Source organism: Lactuca sativa, chromosome 8 (assembly GCF_002870075.4).
Source record: "Lactuca sativa cultivar Salinas chromosome 8, Lsat_Salinas_v11, whole genome shotgun sequence".
NCBI classification, from domain to species: domain Eukaryota; kingdom Viridiplantae; phylum Streptophyta; class Magnoliopsida; order Asterales; family Asteraceae; genus Lactuca; species Lactuca sativa.
Window position 1 is genome coordinate 110,263,632 of NC_056630.2, and position 15,804 is coordinate 110,279,435.

At 32.3% G+C, this 15,804-nt stretch overlaps 2 protein-coding genes and 1 pseudogene across 3 annotated transcripts; all 3 read left to right on the forward strand.

Annotated features, from left to right (window-relative positions):
• Window positions 1-6,217: 6,217 nt before the first annotated feature.
• On the forward strand, window positions 6,218-14,169 carry LOC111893204 (omega-3 fatty acid desaturase, endoplasmic reticulum). Of its 2 annotated transcripts, XM_052767109.1 has the most exons (9): window positions 6,218-6,743; window positions 7,072-7,161; window positions 7,252-7,318; window positions 7,437-7,529; window positions 7,710-7,895; window positions 8,521-8,601; window positions 8,696-8,833; window positions 8,923-9,080; window positions 14,074-14,169. In XM_052767109.1, the coding sequence occupies exons 1-9, from the start codon at window positions 6,400-6,402 to the stop codon at window positions 14,123-14,125; spliced, it is 1,209 nt and encodes a 402-aa protein (XP_052623069.1). In that variant the 5' UTR covers window positions 6,218-6,399; the 3' UTR covers window positions 14,126-14,169. The 2 variants fall into 2 exon arrangements, with proteins under 2 accessions (XP_052623069.1, XP_023745042.1); XM_023889274.3 differs by lacking the exon at window positions 14,074-14,169 and having other exon boundaries at window positions 8,923-9,316.
• On the forward strand, window positions 11,804-12,767 carry LOC122195394 (leucine-rich repeat receptor-like serine/threonine-protein kinase BAM1; annotated as a pseudogene).
• A 178-nt stretch (window positions 14,170-14,347) lies between the features above and the next one.
• On the forward strand, window positions 14,348-15,615 carry LOC111893205 (uncharacterized). Its single transcript, XM_023889275.3, has 2 exons — window positions 14,348-15,081; window positions 15,164-15,615. The coding sequence occupies exons 1-2, from the start codon at window positions 14,400-14,402 to the stop codon at window positions 15,502-15,504; spliced, it is 1,023 nt and encodes a 340-aa protein (XP_023745043.1). The 5' UTR covers window positions 14,348-14,399; the 3' UTR covers window positions 15,505-15,615.
• Window positions 15,616-15,804: the final 189 nt, after the last annotated feature.

Genomic DNA, 15,804 nt, shown 5'->3' on the forward strand with positions numbered 1-15,804 from the left:
AGATTATTCAACCTTTGTCACATGTGACTTAGCGTATTCACTTAATAGCTAACTCACATTACCTAATATTTCTACAAACCACAAAGCAAGCAACATTCGTGCACTAGCACTCCAATCCATATAATTGATGGGTTTTGGCTATAAGAACATCTTATGTGCTCATGCAAACTCTAATGCTTGGATTTAGGTTTCTCTATTGTACATGCATTCATCCAAGACTTTAAAATCTAGATCTAGCATGTGATAATCGATATTAACATAAGAATAGGGTTTAGATCTTACCTTTGATTGTTATGTAGTAATAGCAATCTCTTCTTCCTTGTAATTGGCTTCTGAAAACTTAGTGTCATAAATGTCACACCTCTAATGGCTCACAAACACCAAGAGCAAGAGGATGAAGAAGGAGAAGACGAGAGGCACCCAAAAACTTCTAGAAACCCTAAGGAATCAGTTAGCCACGTTTTTGGAGACCTAGGGGTCCTTAAATATGTGAGGCTATTAGGGTTATCTAACAAGGAAACCCTAATTTGACTGCTTAGGCTCTAAGCAGCCCATGGACTCCCTCCTTAGAGGCATTGGACGATTTCTAATGGGTTTCCCCATAGAATTCGTCCAATCCTCTAATATGGAGTCCATTAGCCCAATATTCAACTATCACACAATTGATAGTTCTAGTCCCATAAGTTTAATTAATCTCTTTTAGCCATAAAATTAGTTCTTAATTAATTATTGACTAATATTAATTAAAAAAATATGATTTCTCCTTTAATATATTATTCTCATAATATATTAATAAATTATAATTAATCATCTCTCTCCATAATTCATCCTATCAAGTTGTTTTGGTGAAGGCAACCCAAAAGGACCATGCACCATCGGGTCAAGTACATATCAAAATAGTTATGAACTTAGACACTAATCCAACAAGAATAACCAAAGAACATTCAAACTCACATACTACAACTCATTCTAGGAACTTCCACTCTCACTACCGGTTGCCTTATGCATGCAAATTATACACAATACAAGATCAAATAGACTGTCGAATAAAAGACTCTACCCTAGGACCACAACCAAACGAAGAACGGGAAATAAGGCCAAATCAATCATTCTAGGTCTATATGATCCTAACCGTATACAATTTTTAAAGCATACACTTAGCAATTACTGATACCAATACATATTCCCATCTAGCATAACATCCAATGCTCCCTAGGCTACAAGGCATCACATATCAGACCAATTTATCATGCAATTCCTGAAAGTATCCCTAGCCTCATCCTAGCATGCCATTCTTATAACATATAATCATAACAAACATGTATGGATATTCTGGAATCACTTACTTGAGCTCGGCCGATTACACGCATCATACCCCCTTTGTCCAGTCGCAACCGACAACTAAGCGGGTAAAGCCCACTGATTGAAGACCAGGAGGTCATAGGAGTCGCACTTGCAGTCAGTGCGGTAAGGGTCATAAGGGTCCCTGACCATCGAGATCGGTATGCTACTTACGTGGCAAGGAAGGGCACTTTGCGAAGGAGTTCACAAAGGATTTGCAAGTTTGTTTCAGCTGCAACCAGGCATGCCATGTAAAGGTCGAATGTCCGCTTATTGCAACAAAGCCGGCTCAGACTCCTACTCCTACGACCATGCACATCACTGGTAGGCATCAGGGGAAGGTTGAGGCCACGAAGGCCAGGGGTCGAGCTTTCTAGTTGACTGCGGGGGAGACCAGAGCAGCACCCAATGTCGTCGCTGGTATGTATCTGATTTAAATTCCAGCTGAATTATTTTATTGTTTATGCTTATGATGTAATTCTATTAGGTACTTTTCTTATGAATTATGTACTTGCCTTGGTGTTATTTGACTCGGGTACGAGTTGGTCTTTTGTGTCTACATCTTTCTGTAGAGTTTTCAGTATTGCTTGTGGAGCCCTGGATCGACCTTTGAAGGTTGGGATAGCTGCTGATCGTACGGTTTCACTTTTCAAGGTATACCAAGACTGTATATTGGAGATTTTTAGTGTTGGATTTCCGATTAATCTTAGTCCTATTACGATAGGAGATGTCTGCGTGATTGAGGGTATGGATTGGCTGATTCGGTTTGGGGCATTGATTGACTATGAGAATCAGTTAGTGACGATTCATGATCCTAGTGGGGGAGTGCTGACCATTTATGGTGAGGGTACTAGGGTTGGATCTGCCTTCTGTTTTGCCGCCAGGGGAGGCGGTGTATCCAACATGGATGTATGGGGTATCTTACATATATGGTCGATACACGGGTTGAGAAGGAGAAGTCAGTTTCCGATGTTCTGATTACGAGAGAGTTTCCTGATGTTTTCCCTAAGGAACAACCCGATGTGCCTCCCGAGAGGCAAGTAGAGTTCAGGATCGATCTTGTAACATTTATTGCAGGTACTTGAGCTTTCAATGTTTGAACTAATTAAGAATGAAAAACCCAAATGTAAGAGAGTCACGAAGTGAGAGATAGTGCCTCGTGACGTGACTTTAGGCGGAGATACATGTCCATTTTAAGGCTCACGAAGTGACACATAGGTGTTCACGTCGAGATATCAGGCTAACCCTAATCCCTTGTTTTGCTCCCTATTTAAGTGAAGTGGGAGGCCAGGGTTTGCATACCCTCAGCCTTCATTACCTCATTCCTGCTCAAAACGTTCTTAACCTCCATTAGTGACCTTAAAGAGCTTATTTGGTGGTTTTTGGCCCTTAGAAGAAGAAGAAGACTCATTGGGTGAATCCTTTTGGCAATTAAGCTCCTACTTCATCCTCTTGCTGTGCTTTTGGACCTTTGTAAGTTATAAAGCTCCTGCCTTGATCTCTAATGCATGCTAGATCTAAGATTTATGCTTTCTTTTTCATAGATGGGTTGGGTAGCATACATGGGATCCCTAAAGTTGTTGAGGCATTACCTTTTAGTAGAAGTTCATATATGAAGTTTAGTGTTGGTTTTTGACTCCAAGCATGAGTCTTGATCCCATTATCTTCTTATTGACCTAGTTGGTGTTCAAGTCATGCATTGGACATGCATGACTGTAAAGCTTTGATTTTTATGGTCCTTAGGGTTGGGGGACCTAGAGCCTATCTAACAATATCACACTCATTGACTGACCAAGCAAGCAAGAACCCCAGTTATAGAGCAGAATAATTTTGATCAAAAGAAAACTATGAGTTTCTTAGGATCGACGATCAAAAGAGGAGAAGAAGAGGGGACAGATCTATAAAGGCTGGAATTTAGGGTTTTTGGTATTCTTTAACTCTTATGGCTCTTCCTTTTATAATCATTTCATAATTTAAATCTATTGATAATAATATTATATCACCATGCAATTATCCTTTTATAATTATCTATTAATTATTTCAAATAATTATATAATTCTTTTAGGCACAACGAATTGCACCTAATTATTTATTAGCTCTTAATAAATGATTATTCAATTAATTTCTAATCATTTATTAGGTCTTAATAAAGAACAAATTAACATAATTAATTTCTAATTATTTATTGATACTCAATAAATAAGAAACTAGTTTCTTTTTTTATTCATTTGTTATTGCTTGCTATTTAGGTCAAATGTATAACTTATACATGTAAACTAATTTGTGTTATTACGATGTTGTGCAGTAGGCATATCTCCAACACAATTCATGTTTATTAAAAAAAATTAGGCTGTACAATTTAGTTAGACTATGCATGATTGAGTTTTACTCTTATTTACACTTTCAACCACTCATTTATGCTCTATCTTTCACAATCCATCGTATCATTCATTTTTCCAAAGTTACATAATAATAATAAAAAAAAACATATTTATGCTCTTAATGTTTATAAATTTGCATTTGTCCCTTTTTAATTAATTTAATTTACTTTTAGTTTCCCTCGAATTCATCCTCAATTTTATTTTGCTTATATATAGAAAATTATATCTAAATGGTTAATATTTACTTTTTGTATAAGGCCTTCAAAATCAATGGATTTTGGTGTAAGGAAAAATATGGATGAGTGGTTGACAGTTGTAGCGTGTAAAACGTTGCTCTAAATGCTAGAACATATTTTGTGCAGTGCCATATATCGATAAGTTTTAGTTGATGAAAGTGATGACAATGTCAAACTCGATATGAAGTCTCAGACAAGTTGGAGGACGATGCATTATTCGATAATATAGCTATCAACATTGATGCATGAGTCGATGAACCCAATCATCGAGTCATGGACAATACTGATCAAGAGAGGGAATTTCTTTTAAGGTGAGGTTATTGAACCCATGTTCTAACATGGTTGCATAAGCGTGTTTATGTTTATACTTTGGATCTGGGCCGGTGATGAGCAAGAGCAATGTGAGCATGTACATATGACCTATTTTTTAAGGGGTCCAATTCTTTTACTATATTCAGTTTCAGTTCAAATCTAAATGCAAAGATAGCCTAGAATCCGTCACATCGGTCACACTTTGGATTTTAATATTATAAAAAATGTTACAGGACAAATCACAAATTAACATTCAAAATAAAAAATCCCCGATATGAATTCAAGTGAAAGTATAATCCGTGACATCGGTGACACTTTGAATTTTAATATTATAAAAAATGTTAAAGGACAAATCAAAAATTAACATTCAAAATAAAAAATCCCCCACATGGATTCAAGTGAAAGTATAAATTATTCTCACAGGAAGATCTTTTTTAATTTTAGCATCTACTCAACGACTCACTCACTTTTTGGTTAGGGTTTTCTTAAAGAATTTAGTAAATTATAAAATATAAATAATACACCTTTAGAAAAGGCCATCAATTTTCGCTTCTCACTGGTCATGTTTTACCATTTCCAAAGTTTATAACCTCTCCTTGAAATTAGTTCGATCTCCGAAAAACAATTATACCCCTTTAAATACATTTTTATCTCCTCTTTTCATCGTGAATTTATAAATGTTTGCTTTCATCTGATTTCATCCGGTTTTGTTAATGTTTTTCTTATTTACATCTGATTTCAACATGCCTCTCTACATCTTTCTCTAAGGTAAGGGTGTAAGTGATTATTTTTCTTCATATTCTTTTACAATCGCTCACTATTTTTTTTTTAAAATTTCATTTAGGCATAACCATGTTGCTCTTTTAGCAACGTATTAGTTTCCACTTCAACAAGCTATAAAGCAAGGTAGTTTTCAACCTCTCTCTTTGTGTTTCTGAGCACAGAAGAAAAAAAACACTAATAACTTCTAAAGGTGATATTTTACAAAATAACTATTTTTTGTTTGTTTTTCTATATATAACCAACAATTTGATAAAGTCCATCGATGAATCACTATTTGCTACAAATCCTCTCCCTCCAGGCATTTTTTGTCTTTATTTTTTACATTTTTTTCCGAAAATCTCTTTCAACCTAAAACCTCATTTTGCAGCAACTTACTTTTGCTGTGAAATGATTTTTGAACATTTGCAAAACAAAAACATAAATTCATTTTTTTTTTATAAAAAATTTATGATTTTTGCAATGTTATGAACAATTTTATTTGTAGTATATAAAGAACAATTTCATAGTACAAGAAGAATTTTTTTTAGTTATTTACTAAGTATTATTTTGGTGGGAGCAAACAAAAAGTAAAATTAGTAGCAAATAGTAATTTCACACAAATTTATTGCGAAATTGGTGGTTATGTATTAAAAAACCTAAAAGTTGTTTATTTTGTAAAATCTCACCTAAAAGTGACTAATTTGTATTTTCTCTTTTGATTATCAATTGTATCTCCTAAAAATAACTATTCATTTGTTATACTTGTATTTAATATTTTATTCCATTAGTCAAAATATATCCTAGTGCTATCTTGTATAATCAAACATTCTTTGTAACTCTATAGTGAGAAGAAAACTGTGTTAGGGTTCACATTTTTCCTGAACATATTCAAACAATTTAATTTTAAAATGTTTTAATCCCTTCACAAAATATACCAAGAAATCAAAAACATTTTATAATTTTTTCTCTTTTCTAGACATGTGAATTATTTTGACATTAATTATCACAAAGAAAACTAATGTAATGGTCATGTGATAAATGAGATTGACCAATACAATGATTTTGATAACATTTCGCCTTATTCTTTTCCATAAAAATCTGATCTTTTATGAAAATTCCTTTTAATTGTAATAAAATTCGTATTCACTCTCATAAACATCAAGAAGATTAATCACGCTTTTGTAGGATCTCATTACAATTACTACTTACCGTTTCCTTTATTATCGATATCAATATCACTAAATTTATCATCAAACATATCTTTTCTGATCAAGAAAGTTATGATGAATTTAATGATAGAATTCAATCTTTAATATATATACCATCAACCCCCATTCAAGTTTTTTTGTTTCCTAAAATACCCTTGAATGAAAACAGAGCCCCAAAGCAAAGCAATGGCTGTAATATCTGGAAACGGGGGAAAGCTTCAAGAAGGGGCTGTTGTGAATGGAGGTGAGGGTGATGATGTGTACTTTGACCCTTCTGCCCCTCCTCCTTTCAGGGTGGCTGAAATCAGATCGGCCATTCCTAAGCATTGTTGGGTTAAGAATCCATGGAGATCAATGGCATATGTCATCAGGGATATTTTGGTCATTTCATCTTTGGTTACCATGGCTGTCTACCTAAAGCACATTACTTTGGTTTTCTGGCCACTCTATTGGGTTGCTCAGGGCACAATGTTTTGGGCAATCTTTGTTCTTGGTCATGATTGGTACACTTTCTTTCCCTTTTTACCCCTTCTACTTTTTTAATATTTAAAACCGATTAATACAACAATTTTGTATTAATTATCAATTAATAATATTATAATCACAAAAAATTCCTTAAAATGTGATGAGACGGGGAAGATGGAGAGAAGTTAAACATGTATGTATTTTTTTTTGTAAGTTGTAATCAGATGACAAAATTAATGTTTTAAATAGCATAACTACAATGTAATTGTTAAAAGACTTGTCTTTCCTCAAGGTGCAAAAAGGAAAAACTATGAAAGTTAAGGGGCTAGTTTTGTTTAATTTTAGTTTTTTTAACTTCTTCCACAGTGGGCATGGAAGCTTTTCGGACAGTGCTACCCTTAATAGCATTGTGGGCCATATTTTGCATTCTGCAATTCTTGTACCCTATCATGGCTGGTAAGTTCTAAAATTACATTGTTGCCCTTCTCTTCTTATTGTTGTGGTACAATGTACAATCTTTAATGAATAATGTACAACTTTTTATAGGAGGATTAGTCATAGAACTCACCACCAGAATCATGGGCATGTTGAGAATGATGAGTCATGGGTTCCGGTAATTATTTTTCTTGTTTATAACAAGATATTATTATATATAGTATGTTTAATAATCATGAAAATCTAAGTAGGATAAAACCGATTTAATATTTTACAAAAGTATTATTAATTTTCAGATACCAGAGAAAACGTACAAGAGTTTAGATGCCAGTACAAAATTCTTCAGATTCAAAATCCCTTTTCCGATGTTCGCATATCCACTATACCTGGTGAGAACATGATTTTTTTTTCAAATTGAATAACTTTTCATCGTTGTCTTAGAAGTAAAATGAACCTAGTATCATTATGATTATCTCTTTTATGCTGACTATAACAATATTGTTAACTTGTATTATACAACTAAACTAAATGCTTGTCATTTTTAAAAATTATTTTGCATATGTATGTAGTTGAAGCGGAGCCCAGGGAAAAGTGGGTCCCATTTCAACCCATATAGTGAAATATTTTCACCAAATGAGAGGCATTACATAGTGACCTCTACCATATGTTGGGGAGTTATGGTTTGTTTGCTTTTCTACTTAGCCAATGAGATTGGCTCAATGCTTATGTTCAACCTCTATGGCATCCCTTATTTGGTAAGTTTTTTTTTCTAATTATTTTTTTTGTTAAACAAAATTCATCTTTCATTGCATTGGGATTGTTTTTCTTTAAGAGATTTTATGTAAATTTGAAGATGTTTATATATAAGAAAGCATCTAGATACTTATTCAAAGTGCATGCAAGAATCTTAATTACATCTTCTTTATACATAGTTATACAGATTCTATTTAGGCTATGTTTGGCGTACTAGCTGAAAAGCTAGCTGATAGCTGAAAAGCTAGCTGATAAAAAATAACGTTTGGTAAAACTAGCTGAAAAGCTACCTGAAATATCTCAAATTACATAAAAGGATGTAAGAGTATGCGTTTCTATAATTAATTAAGGGGTGTATTTGGAAAATTTAAAAAAAGCTCCTAAAAAGCTAGTCTAAGTAGCTTTTCAAAAAGCTAGCTTATAAGCTACTTTTTGGTTTACCAAACACGACAACATAAAAAAGCTCGAAAAATAAGCTAGTTTATCAGCTAGCTGTGGCGCGCCAAACACAGCCTTAGACTCGTCATTGTATGTTTAACTTTTGAAGTACCATTTAAGACTAAACTGTTTATAGTCAAATGATTTAAGATAAATTGAAGTGTTCTTTTGCAATATTTTCGTTTACAGATCTTTGTGGCATGGTTGGATATAGTAACGTATTTGCATCACCATGGTTATGAGAAGAAACTTCCTTGGTATCGTGGCAAGGTATTGTTTTTGTAATTGTTAGTTATACTACGTAAGTTGTATATAAAGAACAACTATGTATAACTTTTTTTATGTATTTAACGATATTGAATAGGAATGGAGTTATCTAAGAGGAGGGCTTACAACTGTAGATCGTGATTATGGATTATTTAACAACATTCATCATGATATTGGCACTCATGTCATCCATCACCTCTTCCCTCAAATCCCACATTATCATTTAATCGAAGCTGTAAGTATATGTTTAATATATATACATATATTATATAGGTTTCTTCCACAATTGACGTTATAAGTAGTACTTATATATGTTTTATGCAGACAAAGGCAGCTAAGCCAGTGCTTGGGGAGTACTATCGAGAACCTAAAAAGTCTGGATTGATACCAATACATTTGATACAGAACTTGATGAGAAGCATTCAACAAGATCATTTTGTTAGTGACGTTGGTGATATAGTTTATTATCAAACAGATGATGAGTTGACTGGAAAAAGGAAATGATGAAAACCTTCATTTTTGTAAGTTTAAGTTTCCTCACGGCGTATTAGTGATTTATATAGCGTAGTCTTTTTCTCTTTAGCAAACTTCTTAAAAATAAAATAAAATTTTGGAACAACATTTTGTTGTATGTTTTATATTAATCTTTAGTAGGTGGTCACATTGCACAGTATAACAACATAGTATTTCTTACCCGTAATGAACTTGTAGTTTATAATCATTATAGTAATATATAGAACATGTTAATGGTGACAGGTTTCATGTTATATATTGATATTATCGATAAAAAAATATTGAAGTATGATATTATGAGTATATAACGAATTGTAAGTGTGTTACTAGCTACTATATGTAAAAAAAATATGTACATTGTTATTATGGGTTTACTTATTGCTATTATGATATTCTCTAGAAAAATGTAACTATATTGCTATTATATATAGATAAGAGAATATAAATACATTGATGTAGATATAAAATAAAAACTAAATCATTAAATGTCAAAAAAAAAAAGGACAGGTAACACCATGAAATGACCATGTGTCCACATCTTCCACAGACTGACCACCAAATCTATGAAAAAAGCTTCACGAATTAGAAAGGTAGTTTTTTCACATACAAATCGATTTCGTTTGAATTGTGAAATTCATTAAATTGCAAAATACTTTTAAGTCCAATCTTCTAAGCTCAAATATTATTGTCTTGTGAAATTTTTGTAAATTTAGAAAGTAATACAAAAGATAGACTCTTTTATAATTATATCATAACATTAAAACTTTTTTATCTTAAAATTCTCGAATAATTCATATTTCGAAATGCCGTATTTTGACCAAGTGTTTGCTCTCTCTATATAAATGACTTTAAAAGCGCAGTTATGTTATTTTATTCGAGTTTTGGTTGAAAGTTTTAGTTTTTCATTTTTAGATTAGATATAAAGTTTTGAAGTTCATGTGATATGCAGTATATTTACCATATAATTAGTCATGTGCAACACATGAATATATGTCTAGTAACTCTTATAATAAAGGTAATCCAAATGAATATGTTTCAAAATAACTATTTTATCTTGAAGCATATTCATTTGAAACGGCCACCTTATTTATTTACTACAATTGGAGAAGTTCTTTCACTTATATTATTCCTAATTAGTTGATTAAAAATTATTGTAAAATACCACAATTCAAAATGCTCGTTCACTTAATTGCATTAAAAAATATTTTCACCTTTTAACTAAATAAATTACTACCACTTTAAAGTTTTTTTTTAACTCATTAATAATGCATAATTGGATATATATATATATATATATATATATATATATATATATATATATATATATATATATATATATATATATATATATATATATATATATATATATATATATATATATATATATATATATATACGCGTGCATTTAGATCATATTACTAAGACGTAAAGAATAATATAGAGAGAAATGATGATTTAAGAACACATAAAATTCTTTTGTGGCCATATATTGATGTTGAACGAGAAAGATGTAGACGCGAAGATGTCAATTTGAATAAGTCAAATCATTTGCTAATAGTTTTTATTATGTTCATATTCTTAAAAACATGATAATGACTTTGAGTTCAATGAATGTATATTCTTTTTGTTGCATGGAGAAACATGCATGAAGATGTTAAATGTGAGTAAATATGAGTTTGATGTATTTTTATTTCCTATATTTATTGTTTCTTGAGAAAAAAGATATAGAAGTTATTTATTTATTTATTTACATATAAATAATTTATCTTAAACTGTATTTTGTATTTTTAATATATTAATTTATTATTATTATATTTTAAAGCTAATGATTTTATTATTAACATAATATACATAGTTTGTTAATTTAAATATATTCTTCTATTTAAAATAATACGTTTTAATGTCACAATTTTAAAATATTGATATAATATACTTGATTTGCTATTTAAACACTCTGAAATGAAAATTTTAAATCAAAATCTCAACTACACTCACAAGAAAATACGAAAGACTGTTTTTTAATAGTTTAAAATTTTAAGTATAAAGTTAAGGGTTATTGTTACTGTAACCTAACAAACTTTAGTATATTGGTTTAAATGGTCAATCGTGACTTTTTTTTTGCCTTTCAAGGGTACGTATTTGTGTTTTACCGTTTTAAAAGGTCATTATAAAAAATATGAAGGGGTCACCCGGTTAACTCCTTCCTACTCATCAATTTTGATATGCCACATGACATTTGGTCAACTGAAATGGTCCATGTGGCGCCCATATGTCATCCATGTGGATTTTTCCTATTAAAACTATGTCGGTGGTGAAAGCCTTTGTTCTTTCTCGTTGCTTCCTTGATCACATCTTCCTACTATCCTCATTCTTCCCTAAATTCAACAATCTCCCCTTACTCAATTTGTTCCGAAACAAACTCCACGGATCGATTCCTGATTTCGTTAGCGAACTGCCGGAGTTAGAGGTATTACAACTCTGGGAAAACAACTTCATCAGAAGGATTCCTCAAGGCCTTGGCAAGAACGGAAAGCTATAGATCCTTGATCTGTCTTCCAACAAATTAACAGGTTCGCTTCCTCCCAATCTATGCAATGGAAACAAACTCAAAACGATAATCACTTAGGGAAACTTTTTAGTTGGTCCAATTCTGGAGTCTCTTGATGAATGCCAATCGCCGAATCGAATTTGAATGGGAGAAAATTTCCTCAATGGTTCGATTCCAAAAGGGCTTTTCAGTTTGCCTCATCTCTCACAGGTTGAACTTCAGAACAATCTTCTCTCCGGTGAATTCCCGGTGACCGATTATGTGTCAGCGAATATCAGTCAAGTTATTTTGTCCAACAATCGGTTAACCGGTCCGCTGCCGGCCATCATTAGCCAATTTTCCGGTGTGCAGAAGCTTTTACTCAATGGACCTTGTAAAGAAGGAATTGCAAACGTCACTCATCAACCACATTCAAAATCACCACTCTCCACCTCTATACAACTTCTTATCGTTCTTGGCCTACTCCTCTGTTCTATCGCCTTCACCATTGCAACAATCATCAAAGCTTGATCTATCAAGAAAACTTGCAAAGCTCGATCATGGAAGCTTACTGCTTTCCAATGCCTAGATTTCACTTGCGATGATGTTCTCGATTCTTTAAAGGAAGATAACATCATTGGAAATGGAGGAGCCAAGATTGTTTACAAAGGCGCCATCCCCAACAATGAATTTGTTGTAGTGAAAAGATTGCCAGCCATGAGTCGTGGGTTTTCTCACGACCATGGATTCAATGCCAAGATTCAAACCCTAGGAAGAATCAAATATCGACATATCGTGAGATTATTAGGGTTTTGCTCCAACCAGGAAACTAATTTATTGGTGTACGAGTATATGCCAAATGGGAGTTTGGGTGAAATGCTTTATGGGAATAAAGGGGGACATTTGCTTTGGGACACAAGATATAAAATCGCTATTGAAGCTGCAAAGGGTCTTTGCTATCTCCACCGTGATTGCTCACCATTAATCCTCCATCGTGATGTCAAATCAAACAATATACTTTTGGATTCCAATTTTGAAGCCCACGTGGCTCATTTTGGTCTTGAAGTTCTTGTAGGATTCCGACACCTCAAAATGTATGTCTGCCATTGCTTGGGTTATACTATATTAGTCCAGTTGATGGACACAATGTTGAAGATCTAGTCACCATTTTTGAAAAAGTCAAGTCAATGTATGCACTTAATTCTTATAACTTGTGAAAAAAGTCATGTCATCAAGAATACCGATAATAACAAGTCTTTGGCCTTTATAGCAGGTAAAAATAGACTTTATGCCCCTAAACTACCAAAAAAGTCACGATGGACCATTTAAACCAATATACTAAAGTTTGTTGGGCTACAGTGACAATAAACATAATGTTAAATGCTAAACGTAAATTGTAATGTCAAATTAACTAAAAGTATAATCCAATAATTATTTTTTATAATTATGAACAATTTTCAAAGAAGTATCTTTATTTTTTTTTGAAAGAGATAGTCTCAGTAAACAAAGAATTAATGATTTTTGTTTTTATTAACCGGCAAATCTAATTTACTCTTAACTTAACACCTAATATTACCTATGTCTGCAACAGGACTTGAACCCTCAACCTCAAAAAGAGAAACCACCACTTGATACCGCTAGGCTAGAAATCATTTGGTTAATTTCCAAAAAAGTATCTTAAAATACAAATAAAGATAATCGTCAAATGTAACATTAAATTAAAAACAATATTATTAATTTAAAATAAAAACAATTTTTAATAGTTGAAATAATCATTGAAAATAAAATGTTGGCAAATAATTTATTATTAAATTAGATAATTATAACAATAGCTAAAAATAACATTAAATCAAATATGATATGTAATTTATTAATGTTCAATCTATAGATAAGTTTGTAGACAGAGTCCATTAAGATGATTTTTGTTATAAAAAATGATTATCTAAAATTAATTAATCATACCAAGTGTTAAAAATATAAATAAATCGATAGTTATATTCAATTTTTCTCATCAAGATTATATAATTTTAATAAGTGTCTATCTTATGGTACGTTTGTAATGGATTTAATTGAAAAAATCGAAGTTTATTTCCATCTATTTATGTATCAAATTCTTTGATCCCTAATTATAATGTTTAGTTATAACTTTGCAACCAAAGTTGTTACTTTTTATCAAATATATACGTTAATTCATATAATTTTTATTTTTATTTTTTATACAATAATACAAAAAAGTTGATTTAGATTCGTTAATTATTTATAACAAATTTATAAAAATATTAAAAAAATCACTTTGAAGTTTAAAAAAACCAGTTTATTTATATTTCAGTTTATTTTAATAGCCCGTAGATGAAAAAAAAAACATTCTTCTTTTTTCAGACTGAGATGTTTGATTCACCTCTTTTATTACAGAGGTCTACAGATATGGTCCGCAGACTACATATATTTTGCTTCAGAAAAAACAAACAGCACTTAAGTGTTAATTAGAAAGGGATTTGAGAAGAAAATAGAAATAGAAAAACATAAAATAAAATAACTTCTGGAACTAAAACAGGAGAATATTGACACTTGGACGCGTGTGGGAAGCACCTCCAGTGTCTTTTTTTCTCAACCGTACGTTCTTTAACATTCAAATCCATGTCCCGCCACCACTTTACCCTGTTCTCTTTACTTTTACCCTTTTCTGCTCACAAATTTCAAATCTTTAACGACAACCCACCTCAAAATTCCCATTGTTCCCACTCATCATCATCTAACCACCATGAAATTCCTTCATTCTCCTTCATCATCTTCCTCCACCTCCGAATTCCCCACCACCAGCTGTATCCCCGCCGCCCTCCGCCGCCTGCTCTGCTTCCACAGTCTTCCCGCACTCCCTTTTGATCATCACATCGAAGAATCCTTTGAAGATAATGAGTTCGATGAGCTTTATTGTGATAATAAGCTTAAAGGTAGTCCTGGGATTGTGGCAAAACTTATGGGGTTGGATTCGATCCCAATAGGGAATTCGATAAATCAATGGAGCAAATTGGGGTTGCAGAAAAGAAGCGATTATGTTCGTGAAGCACCGAGCTTTGTAGAGCTTGAAAACGAGAAGTTCATCATTCTTAGCTTTGAAGGAGGTGGTAAAGACACGGAATTGAAGTTAAAATCTCCGAAAACTCGAAAGTGTTTACCTGAATTCCAGGAGAAAACAAGGAACAGGAAGAATCAAGAAATGTCGATTTGTCAAAGTCCAGTGAATGGTGGAGAAGTTTTGAAGTACTCATGTGAATTGTTGGATTTCAACCAGAATTCCAAGAAATCATGTGATACAGAGTGTGCTAAAAGACGGAGATCAAGGAATAATAACCTTGAGAAAGTTGAAATTGAGTCTGACTCTGAAAATTCAAGCCCCGTTTCTGTTCTTGAATTCAAAGAAGATCAAGAAGCTTCACATTCAGGTTTGATCCCTGAAATAATGGGTTTTAGTAGTAAAATTCAGTTTTTGTAATTTTTAATGATCTGGGTATTAATAATTTGCAGTAAAAGAAGAATTGAAGTTCAAACCTTCGAATTCAAGGAGAAAATTGAGAGAGGAACTTGACCAGAATGCACCATCTCCATCTCCAAGAAGCAGCTGCAATTCAACGGATGAAGGTGTTGAATCAAGCAGAAAAGGTAAGATATGCATTGGATTAAAGAAGAATAATGCTATGATTGGGAAAATGTGGAAAGAAATTTGCAAAATAGCAGAAAGAGATATAATGGATTCAAGTATGGTGAAGAGAGAAAGATGGAAAGGTGAAGATTATGAAGAGATTGGTGTCAGTTTTGAGTTGCAAATTCTTGATCAACTAATACTTGAACTATTCACCATCACATGAAAGTAGCTAATTTGATTTGTAAAATACTTACTAATTACTATCACACTTAATTGTTTTCTTTATGGATACATATAACTGTATAAGTTAACTTCTAAGAGCCTTTTGTAGACATATCTCTCTTGATTTGTAAACCATGTTAGATTTGAATTGACTCGAACGACTTGAAGATGCCCACCCTTCAAAACTTCAAGTACAAGGTACAAAGTGTTTTTGTTGTACTACTTTGCATAACAAGAATTTGACGTTTCACTCATTTATATCATGTTATTTCCTTTTTATGTGTCTTATAGATATTATCTT